At 35.5% G+C, this 13,606-nt stretch overlaps 1 protein-coding gene across 4 annotated transcripts in view; it reads right to left on the bottom strand.

Moving 5' to 3' along the window:
* The window catches only part of Diaph2 (diaphanous-related formin 2), an 839,122-nt gene that overhangs the window by 143,682 nt on the left and 681,834 nt on the right, over window positions 1–13,606 (bottom strand). For all 4 annotated transcript variants that reach the window (NM_001427378.1, XM_087599848.1, XM_087599849.1 and 1 more), the window contains 1 exon segment: window positions 6,604–6,699. In NM_001427378.1, the coding sequence (NP_001414307.1) occupies window positions 6,604–6,699 (96 nt within the window).

Genomic DNA, 13,606 nt, shown 5'->3' with positions numbered 1-13,606 from the left:
CAGAAGACATCACACTAGTCAATACTATTTATGGTAACAGAAAATAAGTATTCAGATTGCCAGATGGGAACATTACTCCTTTCTTGTGTTCTTGAAACACGTTCCACCTCAAATTCAAATTTTTCTTATTATTTCTAGTAGGGATTCCTAAAATCTCACTATGTTGGAATCATATTTTAAGTTTTCTTTTTGGCCCATTACTCACTAATCTGTTATATTACACCACTAAATATGAGCATCTCCTGGGTCCTCCGCAGTAGGTTTCTTAAGAACATTATCCAAATATTTTCATGCTTGCAAGTGATGAATAAGGGTTAATTTAAATTTGCACAAAAAATAAGAATCTACACATACAGAGTAGAAGGGTTTTTTTTAAATCTTTTTCCCCCCTTCTCAGCACAATAATGCTTATGGCTGGTCCTAACCATCTGTTGATATGTCAACAGAGTTACATATAAAAATATTATGTATAAAGAAAGCACTATCATTTTAAGGTATTACTGATATATACATAGTGACATGTTGTCTCAAACATGTAAAATACATACTAAATTATCTAAATAGAATCATATTGCTTAACATTTGAAGATAATCTATCAATCACTTTATGAGGGACCAAAGTAAACATTTACTTTTGTGTAATAGGTATATATTTATTAATGATCAAGTATTTATTATAATTTCTCAATATAGAAGAAAGTCATGCTCATTAGTATTAATTTTCCTAACTATATGAAAAGCATATACTTTTTGTTTTATTTTGTGTTTCCTTCTTTGTGTCCAGTATGCTCCTTGCCTTTCTGAAAAACTGCAGAGTTCTAAATAATGTATGACAAAAGTTCCTTGTTCACTGCCCAGAGATACTGTATTGTTTACCTACAGTGTGCCACATATATGCTAGACAAACAAGAGATCAGGCCACTAAACATAAAAATCTCAAGTTAAAACCTTCCCAAGTGAAAAGGAAAAATACCATCTTGGATTCCAGACGGCCTTCAAACAAACAGTTTAAATTCTCAGAATGCTCCTACATACCAGATTAAAACCCTTTAAACTTCAGAAAGGGCTGTTCTCCTGAGTAATTTAGGGAGAACATTGAAAACAGAATTAATTGCTTAATGTCCTCTCTAAAGGCTCACCACTTCTGAAGCTTCATGGTCTTAGAGGGCAGATTAGTAAACACTGATGAGAAGATAGTTAAGTTGAAACAAAAGGCTGCAACCATCATTCAAATTTTCATTGTTTTGTGATGGTAATTAGGACTCGTGTGGAACAAACTGTGATTTGAAGATGAAGGTGTCAGTTAAATCCAAGTACAGTGGACATGAGAGTGATTGCATACAATTATATTCACTTTATATTAGGACCTCACTGTTTGTCTTCACTTGTCAAGATTAAACATTATTGAACAGGAAGGTCATATGACGGTATCATACAGAGGACATTCAAGTTGCTCCTAAAATATACTCAGCTTTCATGAAATTACATTCAGAGTGATGTGGATTTCTTTTTTTTCCTTTTCTTTCTTTCTTTTTTTTCTTTTACTTTCTCTATTCTTTAGTATAGAATAGAGTTTATTCAGGGCATGGGGAGGGGAGTTAAGAGGGTAGCAGGGCAGAAAAAGGCTGAGAGAGAGAGAGACAAAGAGAAAGAGAGACACACAGAGAGAGACAGAGAGACAGAGAGACAGAGAAAGAAAGTGAGAAACACATAGAGAGAAAATAGAAGGGGCCAGCTATGAGTTAATAGCATTTTGGAACTCATTGCACTCTGAAATCCATCCTATCTCAAATCCCTACTCCACACCTGTCCTGTCCCTTTAATATATTCTTAAAATGATTTTTAAGGTTACCAATAAATTTTTGATAGTTAAATCCTTTCTGTAAATTTAGTAGGATGTCACTATACTTTAAAATGGTTTCAAAATCACTGTTATAAACTAAAACTAAAATGTCAGCACAGGCTCAGTTTCCTTCTTGTTGTATATATCCTAAAAGCCTAATCCACTGGGTGGTCGGTAGTAATTGACTACTAAATATTGTTTGGATGAATATTGTACTGTTGTTTTCCTAGTTGGTTGTGTTGCCTTTATTTATCAGAACCTCAGCATAAAGTGCAAGATAATAAATATGCTATATACTAAACAGGGTTTCATAGGGTAATATAATATCTGCTATTTATAAAATAGAAAATGATGAAATTCAGAGAAGAGGTCATCTTGAGTGCAAAAGAGACAAGAATAACTGACAATCTTAACGTAGCAATACTAAACCAAGAAATATAACATTTTCAAAGAGTTTAGTTATCCAAGAATGAGGGTGCTCCTAAGTGCTACCTGGGAAATACAAGGCAAATACATATCTGGTTTGGTTTTACTGCTGCAGTATCTAAACATACATATGTCACTAATGAGACAATAACTCTACAGCTGAAGTTGTCCTATCTGTATCTAGACCTATATTTATTCTCAATTCTGTAACAGTATTAAAAATAGCCTATTGAAATTTTATTTATTTTGTTTGTATGGTCTCTGAACCTAGAGTTCACTTATCCACTTCAGCTCAACAAACTGCTCGGCGAGTCTCAGGGATCCTCTTGCCTCCATCTCTACAGCTCTAAGTTTACAGGAACAAGCTACTATACGTAGCTTTTATATGGGTGTTGGGGATCCAAACTCAAGTCCTCACACTTGCACAGTAAGCACATTACTAACTCAGAGCCATCTCTCCAGCTCCTCAGTGGGTATATTCTTTACAAAATCAGTACAAAGCACTTAAAAATGCAAGTCTCTTTGTATAATCGTCACATATATCCCTTGCTGTAGCTTACTTATGTGTTCTGTGCATACCACTGATAATGTTACTATCGTTTAAAAAACCTTAGTTCCCCACTGTCTAAAAGGATTTCATGTTAATACATTAGTCTCTGACCCCAGTATTTCATGATGTGTCACTAACTTATTTTTCAGAGTTATCTCAATATCTTTAAGCTTTTTTTTATATCCTATTTGCTTCTATGCTACATTGTTGGTATTGTGAAAAAGGCTTGCTGTTTTTTTGTCTCCATGTTTTTCTTTATGACATTTCATTTTACGGCAACCATGACCCTCACCTCCAACTCCCACTGCTAAAACCCTACTCATTCTTCAATACTTTTTCTTTTATGATTTTTTTCTGATATATCCAATAAGGCATGCTATCTTCTTCCTCTGAACTCACATAGTATATTATTAATACCTCTTATTTAATACCTACTATCTTTTGCATTATTCTGTAGTCTTTCTGTGCTTTTTATCTTTGAAGTAAGATACAAGGGTTTTATAACTAAGGGAATCTTATCTTAATTATTTCTGTATCGCCTATCATGTCTAGCAAACTACCTTTTACAGAACACATGTACAAAAAATTAATGAATATTTAGGGTTCATTTCCCTGAGCTTGATATCAGCAAATCCTGTGACGTGCGTTACTATTCAGCCTGTGTATCAGTATAAACTAAGTTGTTGCCTCTGTGCATTTTGACTGGTTGGAGCATATATCATATTACTAATGATATTTTTAGTAACATCATTTTTGATATGAGAGTCTACCCTCAAATATCTTACAGTGCTTCAGCTGTCAAGTGGGCATAGGCCCATGTTATTTGGTAGAGTCACAATTGGGGGATTACTACATAGTCAGATTGGCCTGTGGTCATGCTTGTGGGGCATTTTCTTGATTGCAAACTGAAATGAGGTTTCAGCTGACTGTGGAAAGTACCACCCTCGGCTGGTCTCCAGGTTCCTGCCTTGAGTTCCTGTTTTGGATTCCATTGATGACTCCTTGTACCTTTTAAATTAAAATAAAACTCCTTTCCAAGTTGCTTTTGATGATGGTGTTGTATCACAGCAAGCTAGGACAATCCTTTAAATAGAAATGGTGTATACTCAATTTAATGGACCAAAGGTAATAGAGTTGTGAATGCTTTTTTATTTCCCTGTGATGCTCTCTCTCTCTCTCTCTCTCTCTCTCTCTCTCTCTCTCTCTCTCTCTCTCTCTCTCTCTCTCTGTGTGTGTGTGTGTGTGTGTGTGTGTGTGTGTGTTTGCCCACATGTGCATGCTGAGAGAGGGGGAATAAGAGGTTCCATGGTAAAAACTGGTAATTTAGACAACTAATCATATAATTTATCTACACTTTTATTTTCTAATGCCTGATGTGTTTAAACATGGAATTGAGACAGTTTTGGAATTAGAACCTCAGTGGTACATCTCCGGGTTTGCATATAGTAATTTTGTCTATAAGTGGTGATTGTGGAAATAACATGCACAATGGCAGAATGGTACATTTTCATTGCTCCTGGTCATTTGGCTGTATTTTGAGATGATTATTTTGGGGGCTGGGCTGGCTGTCTTTTCAAACTTTTTCCCTCCTTGGGCAATCAGTATTTTTCCTAATCTGCGTTTCTGCTTTTATCTTGTCATATTGACATGACAGTTATGGCAAAGAACCAAGAATTCCAGTGAAGAATTGGGGAACGTTTCAGAATATCAAATCAAGGTGATGTTGGAATGGATCCAAACCATAAAACTAAGAAAATGTGGAACTGGCAGGAAAAGGTGATTTAGCTCAGAAAGGAAAGACAGGCAGAGACCTGCAGAAGTCCCTAGTTCTCCTAGAAAGAAGCACGAAGGATTTTTGTTGTTGTTGTTGGCTTATGATTCTTTCTCATCTTCCCTACCTCCAAGTCCTTCTAGTTTCTGTTTAACTCAGGATGCCTGCTTTAGCTGTTGCTACTAGGAATGACTATCAGAGAAAGAAATGGACTATGTTTTGTTGTTTTTTGTTGTGGTTTTAACTTCATTTACTTATACAAGCAATCTACAAACCAAAAGACATCGCAATTTTGATTACATGGAATCAGTATAATTATAATGTTTCTGAAGATACTCCTAGTGTGTCACAGACAATAGCAGTATACTGTCTCAGGTACCAACACATGAAAATCTATTGAATGAAAGATCTCCCTGTCTCATATAGGCTTTCTGGAATCAGAATGAGATATGAGACTTATCAAGTAGGGACTTTAGCAAATGAGTATGCTTAGTATATATAGTCTAGAAGATAATAACAGCTTTTTTGATGGCACAGAATAACTTGCTTTAATTTATAAACTGTATTAGTTTCTTGCAGAAACATATATTGATTAAAACATTATTTCATTTTGCTTTTCACCAACTAGTGTTGCTAATGTTTCTTCTAATGGATGGAAGAAGCCTCTCATATCAGGTAGTCACCATTTTACACAGACAGAGAGAAGATGGTGGAATGACTACCTCCCACATAGCCTCTGCCATATACTTTACAAACTTATTACGAACATGTACACAGGGTTTGAAACATTCTTTTCTTAAGTTTTACAAAACTGTTAGAGAACATCTTTGATGACTTTATAAACATAAAGTAGTCTCATCTGCCAATTAAAGTACTATTCTCCCCTCAATCAAATCTTCACCAAACTCATCTCCATAAGCTTTCTATGTAGGGCAAATGTGGAACATTAACCATTACACAAACAGGAAATTTACACCAATGGGAAAATGATGAATATAACTTACATGGGCTACAGCTATGAATTTCATCATTGCCCAAAGCTTTTGTGGACAATTCAGCACTAAGTACCACTCTTTCTCTCCCTTTGATGAATTTCAATGGCTACCAGTTTCAATTCTATTAATAACTTTAAGTCCAAAGCACAGAACACTTCTGGGCAGTATATGCTAGTTAAGTCAAATTATACTAATTTAAATTAAGTAACATTTGCAAACTTAGTATTAATTTTTCTTTTTTTCATTACTTGTCCAAATAGCTTTATAGCCAAGAAGGGGAAAATTAAAATCAACATGCCTAGCTTTTTCCTAGGTCAAGAAAGATATGAAAAGAACATATAAGGAAGTGGTATTGGAGGGAGTGATCAGACAGCTGATTTGGATTACCCTGAAAACAGTTACAATTTCTCAGACCCATGTGGTCTCAACAGAGACCGAATTCTACTTGTCTTGCTTCATTTACGTAGCTCCCCACCGAGGTCAGTTTTCATACCATAACTTTATCTGTTAGAAAACCAAACCAAACCAAACCAACAACAACAAATCAAGCAAAGCATTGCTCCAGCAGTACTCTCTGACTTTGAGGATCATGGTGACTCTCCCACTATTTAACAATACTGAGCAATACACTAGAGGGAAAACCAAAACTCAACTATAGAAACAAACACTGACTTAGTTTTCTTACCAGTGAAGAGCTAAATATAACACGCTTGAGTCAATTATTTTTAATGATTTAATTACATTTATGGTTTTTAATCACCTTCTACCCAAGCCTCATGCTCATAAAATAACAGTGAAAATATTTAATATTAAACACAGTGGGAGTCCTTATTTCTGATTTTTTTCAGAGCACACAATAAAAGATATATTTACAGGGTTAAAGCTTGCAAACTTATTAGACATAGTGGCTTACGTAGATTCCACACACGACCTCAGATCAACTTTTCTTTTATGGAAGAGGGACTTGATGTAGAACATTCACACATCACCAGACTATGTAAGCTAAAGTGGGTCTTACCTGGATTCCTTGGAATTCGCTTTCTGCGGTCTCTGAATGCTGCACCTGACTGTAGGGCTTCCAGAAGATTATCCATCACTCCAGTCTCATCACCCTCTGGAGGATGAGAGAAATCAGAATTAATCTTACAGCAATTAAAGTTAAACTACAGGAAAATAAAGGGAAAAACTCCTGTCAGATTTACATAATACCCTTAAATTAAAGACATATATCTGTTTTAATTTAATGGCTCCTGTCAGTTTCTAGCATCACAGACTACTTTGCTTATTATGCACCATTAAGCAAAATTCATGACAATCCTACTGTTCTTTCAACTTAAAGACCTTGTCTTTTGTATTATTGATGACACACTCAGTATGCAAATAAACAGTAGCTGATCAGCTACTGCTGCCTTCCTGTTAAGATTCTTCTAAGATATTCCTAAGCAAGAAACCACTGACCTGGCTTAATGCAATCCATGTGCAGGGCGCGATTTGATGAAGCAGAGTTATACAAGGTTAAATACTGATTGTATTAATGCTGTCAGCATTCAACCATCATCTGCGATTATCTCAAAAAGCACTATTTGCAAAACACATTTGCATTCAATCCTTACCTAATCCATATCCTTTACTCAATTTGAATTGCTGACATTCTATAAAGAAAAGGTGACCATAACACCTGAAAGGCCATATTCTATATTGAGAGACATCAGCTAAAAAAAAAAAATCTCATTTGCTTTTTAGAGTGCTGTTGCATGCCTGAAGATTTTTCTTATAGGAAAGAACTATTAGAAACAAGAATGGAGAGTACTCAAAGAATGTTCATGGAATTTCCTAACAGGAACAGCATTTACATTTAAGACATTGCACCATATTCTTACCTTTGAAAATTCTGGCCATCAAACACATTCCTGATATTTCTAACAGTATTTTAATAGAAGACCAGTTGACAGGAATGCTACTGTGCTGTATATAATCCACAGTGACCTGAGTCTTCTCATGCCACATTACCTAGCTGATGAAAAAACCCTAACTAGGTAGCTCCTATGAACCAGAGTTATCTATGGGACTGGAATATGGGATATTTATAAGTAGGAAAGATAAGAAAAGAATAGAGGACCAGAGCTCCCAGGGACTAAACCACCAACCAGTGAATAAACATGGAGGGACCCATGACTCCAGCCACATATGTTGTAGAGGATGGCATTGTCCACCATCGATGGGGAGCAAAAGTCCTTGGTCCGGTGAAGGCTTTTTTCCCCAATGTAGGTAATGTCAGGGCATTGAGTTTGGAGTAGGTGGGTGGGAACAGGAGCATCTTCATAGAAGCAGAGGGAGAGGAGATGAGAGAGAGGAAAAGGGGATAACATTTGAAATGTAAATACATAAAATATCAAAGAAAAATAAAATTAGAAAAAAAAGAGAAAAGAATGGAGGTTAAGGAAGAAGATACTATCTCCTATTCCAGTCTAAGGTTAAATTCAAATCCTATTTTGATTCAAAAGACACTATTATATTACGGGGAAATTTCTCTTATGGTGTAAGAACAAGCTAAAATCACTATGCTTTTCATTTGATTTGAAACTTCTTCGATGTCATAACTATTTATCTTTTTAAAATAAGCTAAGACAGGATATTGAATAAAAATGGAAAGGAAACACAGAGGTTCTCCAAACCAATATCTGGTAAAAATGTAGCACAGAGAGTATTCCCAGCTATTAAATAGAGAAAGATGGACGGTGCTTTTTAAATGTAAAGATCAGTGACATATTTGAATCATCACTCAATAGCTCACAAAAAGATTAACAAAGTAGTTAAATAGCTGGGTATAGTTGGAATGTGGCTAGAATAACTAAATTTTATGTATTAGATATTTTAAATTAGACATCAAATGATATGTAAATGGACCAAAGTATGAATCTAAATCATTCAGATTAAAGAAACCATATTTAGAAATAAGGATATATTTGACATATTTATGACACCAAGTCTTAAAAATTTAGTGCATAACGTCCTTTTGTACACCTTAGTTCTGGTCAGCTGGAATTCAGGTGTTCAATAGCACATGTGTCTTGAGGTCACCATATTGGGCAGTATAATTAAGAGCAACAGGAAGCCATGTTACATGATCAAACTTGAGTTTAAGAGAGGCTTACCAAATAGCACTGTAGCAAAAAGGGAGGTAGAGAAATGTCTCAGAACATAGCCTATACTGAAGAGAGATAAGAACCTCAGAATGTCAGTCTGCACTTTCTCCCTTGCTGGAGATGAATTCTCTTTCATTGTTGTGTGTGTCTCCACTGGGCCTACTTAACACCACGTTTGCCAGTAATAGAGCTTCAGGTGACTTGCCTACCTTTGCTTTCCACCTCACTAGAGGAATTCTAGGCACTTAATTCATTATGAATGGCTTTGAGATGAGTTCTGGGGATTCAAATTTGGGTCCCTGTGCTTGCACTTTCACAGCAAGCACTTGTATCCACTAAGTGTTCTCCTCAGCCACTGAACTGCAATATTTAAGCAGAAGTCACAAAAAGAATTATGAAGATAGGGAAGAAATTTTCACAGCTAATGAACAGAGAGAGGGTAACAATTCAAGTGGATCTCCTGTGGTCTTGTGAAAATGCTAATTCTAAAGACTGCATAAACGAGCATGTGCAAACAAGTGCACATAACAGTGCGCAAAACAACATCTATTTATGGTTTCTATAAATTAAATGAAAATATGAAATTTTATAACATAATGTCCTTGATATTGTTTCATTAAAAAATCTTTAATGATGGTATACTTTGATTAGAGTAAAAATGTGGAATACAAACATAAAGATGGCAAAAATCCATCCTGATCCCTAGCCTTTTAAAAAACTATTATGATATAGCATATTTCTCATCATCATTCCTTTTTTCACTTGGACATATTTACATATTTCCCCTGATGTTTACCTTTCTTATTATTCATGGCCGGGTAGCAGTGGTGCATGGTTTTAGGCCCAGCACTACAGAGGTAGAGGCAGGCGGATCTCTGAATTTGAAGCTAACCTGGTCTACAAGTGAGTTCCAGAACAGCCAGGGCTACATAGAGAATCCATATCTTAAAAATAAAACCAATAATATCATCAACAACAAGAAGATTTAAAATCATGAAACTATTGCTTATCTGTTTGTTATGTTATATTTTTCTCTGTCATAAACCATTATAACCGTCAGAGTTTTTTCTCTTATTACCCATCACTCATGCCCTGGGAGTGATACTGTTTCTGTTGACAACACATATACAACATGGTGCTTCCAAAACCACAAAAGAAACAGTAAGAACAGATTTTTATAAACATCTCACACTTATCAAAGAGAAGAATTACAATTCCTCAGTCCATTACATTTTCATCTGCTCTGTGATAACTTTAAATGGAGCTGAGTGATTTTCATACAATGTCTAACCTTAATAGATCTAAGTTTTAAAATATAATCACAGGGCCAATCTTTATTCCTTCCAAAACAAAATGAAAACCACTATGGTCACGAGAAAAATATTACTTTTCATTTTGAATGAATTTCAGTGAAATTTGGTTTGTGATTGAATTGTGTGAGAATGACAGTTCACTTAAAATTTCCAATTTCCAACTATGAATTCACATTTATATGTAATTAGTAGGGAGTAACTTTTTATTGTGTATGAAGTTAACTCAATAGGAAAATGTGTTCCTTTTTTATTGTAAGAAGAATATTGAACACAGAAAAGCTGCTTTTTAGAAAACTTACACTACTTATTTTGCTGAGTAAAGGAATATCACAAGGTAATTTAGTAATGATTTTTAGCCACTGACATTATTATATGTGGGCATGGCTGAGAAGTAACAATCCACAGTACACTTCATAATCTCTCATCACACAATTAGTCATCAAGAACACTGAAGAGCTAGGCAGGCTTTATGTAGATTCAGGACTCTGTGAGCAGTTTATCATCTGGTGAAATGAAAGGTGTGGGTGACACCTTCTGCCTCATGTTTCCCATGGGATTTATCATTCAATAGATGATGAAACAGTTTTCAGCAATAAAGTTAACCTCCATGGTATTGACTTATTTCCCCAAAAGTGTTTGGCGATGCTTACAGATTAAAACAAACACTAGGTAAATTAATATTCTCTGCTATGCTTTTGTGCAAAACTATTCCCTGATGGCCAGCACATACTGATGTGAGAGAATTCTCTATAGGTTTCTCACAATTTCTACAAGATTTAAAAGTCTATTTTCATAGCGATAGTCTAACATGAAACGGAGCTTCTATCTAAGGTGAATGATAGGTTTGTCTGCTTTAAAAACAAGTCATATGTTTCTCCAGGACAAATACTATGTAGCTTTGCATTGAATTCATTATAATAGATTAGGGGTTTCCTAAACATACTGTTCCTCTGGAGTGCTACCAAGCCATTGTCTATGTACTATCCACCTTGCAGCACCTCTGTACTGCTCTAGGGAAGTTGAAGAGCAAAGAAAATCATAAGAGAATGAGAACATATAATTCGTATTGCTTACTATACTATGTGTAACAGTGGAATGTCTGACCTCTGAGTTATGTGTCTTCCATTAATGTAGCTTTACTGTTTATGATTCTTTGCTTTCATTCTGGTATCAAACATTGTTAATTTGAATATTAATTATGCATCTATTAACTAAAGAGTATAATGGCCACTTCTATTATTGAAGATGGCACTCTAGTTCACTAGGATTGAGAATTACTAATCCAAATCTAAATTCCGTGTAATTTATCTTCAATGCTTGGGAACAGGTTTTTTGTTTTCACCATCTGCTGTATTTTATAAATTTGTGCACATTTTATCAGTTGAGCAAACCTAATCCAAAACCCAATTTTTTTTCAAAAGTTTCCAATTTGGGAGAGGTTCAGATTAAGGATGTAATTTCCTAAAATCTTAAAGGGACTTCATTATTGTTTCCTCAAATTTTCCATTTTATAACTGATGTTCGCTGTAAAAACTGAAGAAAGTCAATATCAACTAGTGATAAGTGATCCCAAAGAAACAATGTTTCTTACTGAGGGTAGGACCCTTCTATATGAGATAGTATTTGTATATATTAATTTTAAAAATTCAACTATGCTTTCTATGAACTAGAAAAACAGGGATAGAAGTTATGAATCAGTAGGGCTTAAATCAAGCCTCCAAAACCATTACATTTCTGTAGTAATTTAGGCATTGTAGTTACATGTAAATGAAAGAGAAATAGAACCAAGCTATCAACAATTATAACTGTTTTAAAGACAAATTGAGACTGTAACTCAATGCATACTTGTGTGTGGCCATTCTCTCTTTCTGTATACACTGCAAGTATACAAACTTACAAATAATGATACTTACAGAACTTAGGTGTACAGTTTGAGGTGTTTCAACAGACTGATATATACCCGTGTAACCACCACAATCCAAGGACAGAATCACCTTCTTTTTGTTATCTCTACCACTTGGGGAAACTTCCGATTTTATATCACCTGATATTAATTTTGACTGTTACTATATACTTTACAAGTTTGTTTTAGTATTTATTTTTATTATGGGTATTTTAATATGCGTGCTTTGCTTGTATGCATGTCTGTGTACCATGTGTGTGTCTGGTGACCATGGAGGCCAGAAGAGGGGGTTGGATGCCCTGGAAGTGACATTACAGATAGCTTGTGAACCACCATATGGGTGCTAGTGATCAAACTCAGGTCCTCTGGAAGAACACTCAGTGCTCTTACTTGCCGAGCCATCTCTCCAGCCCTTTCTTACTATGTATTTTTATCGTTCTGGCGTTTGAAACCAGACTTTGTCTTTATTGAGCAAACACTCTACCATTGAACTCTATCCCTACTCCCAGCACATACAGTTCTCAATGAAGAAAAGAGTGGAGGTCATTTTGAATCAGCATAGTCACTTGAGAGAATGTAAGTATGGCCAGCATGATAAGCCATGGGGAGAGAAAGTCTTGATAGACCCACAGTTACAATGAAATAGAAATGATCAGAGAACAGATCTAAATGGGTTTAGACTATCAAAGGGACCAGATCCAAAGGGCTTCAAGCAACTGTAAAAAATCCATGGTTAGATCTTCAGGAGGAAAGTAATGTGCTGAAGGTGACATTCAAGACCAGCTTCATAGCAGTCTACAAAAAGACTGGCATGGGAGAGAAATCAATTATGAAAAATGAATAGAATTTAATCCACAGTGGCATATATTGTTCTGCATATAAGCCTGGGCCAACTTAGCTGGTTCATTTGGACACTTTTGGTAAAAAGCCTATGTAGAAAACTTAAATTGGTTTTGTGACTAAGGTCATCAGCAGTAGTAACCGGAAGCTGACAGCTTAAAAAGGCAGTGACAAGTGAAGCGCCAGAAAAAGCAGTGTTAGATTCAATCTTTCTCACATAATCTATCATGGTCCAGATTAAGAACATGTGCATGATGTATGGATTTGCACATGACATGGAATTAGAAGACGGCTCACTTATCAAAGAAGAAGCAAACAAAATCCTTTCTCAGGAATCCATAAAAAAAAAGAAGGCCCTGGGCTGATAAATAATAGCTCTCACAGTTTAACTTGGTACAACAGAAGGGAATGAAGACCAAGAAAGTCCCCTGCAATATGGTGAAAACAGTACACCATGCTGCACACATTAATATTTCTGGCTAAGTCTAAGAGTAGCGCTGTCAGTAAATCAGAAATAAGAGAAATCAAACCATTATGCAAGGCACTTATTTCACAGATGTAAAAGAATCCTGAACGACAAGTATATAGTCTATAGCGCCTAGAAAGCCACTACCTGACGGCAGCATTTTGCTTGTTTGTGGTTTAATTAGAAAGAAGGTAACGGTGATTTGGAAAAACCAGCAGATGGTCCCTAAGATAATGGTTTATGAAGTGATTTACAGGCAGAAACTGTGGTAAAAAAGAATCAAGGTATTATTCCAGAGAGATTAAAAGCAGGTATAAATAGAAAACACCATGCTCTAGAAGTGAGGAAAGCAG

Source organism: Rattus norvegicus, chromosome X, assembly GCF_021556685.1.
Source record: "Rattus norvegicus strain SHRSP/BbbUtx chromosome X, alternate assembly SHRSP_T2T, whole genome shotgun sequence".
Taxonomy (NCBI): domain Eukaryota; kingdom Metazoa; phylum Chordata; class Mammalia; order Rodentia; family Muridae; genus Rattus; species Rattus norvegicus.
This window is presented reverse-complemented; position numbering and strand designations above follow the sequence as displayed.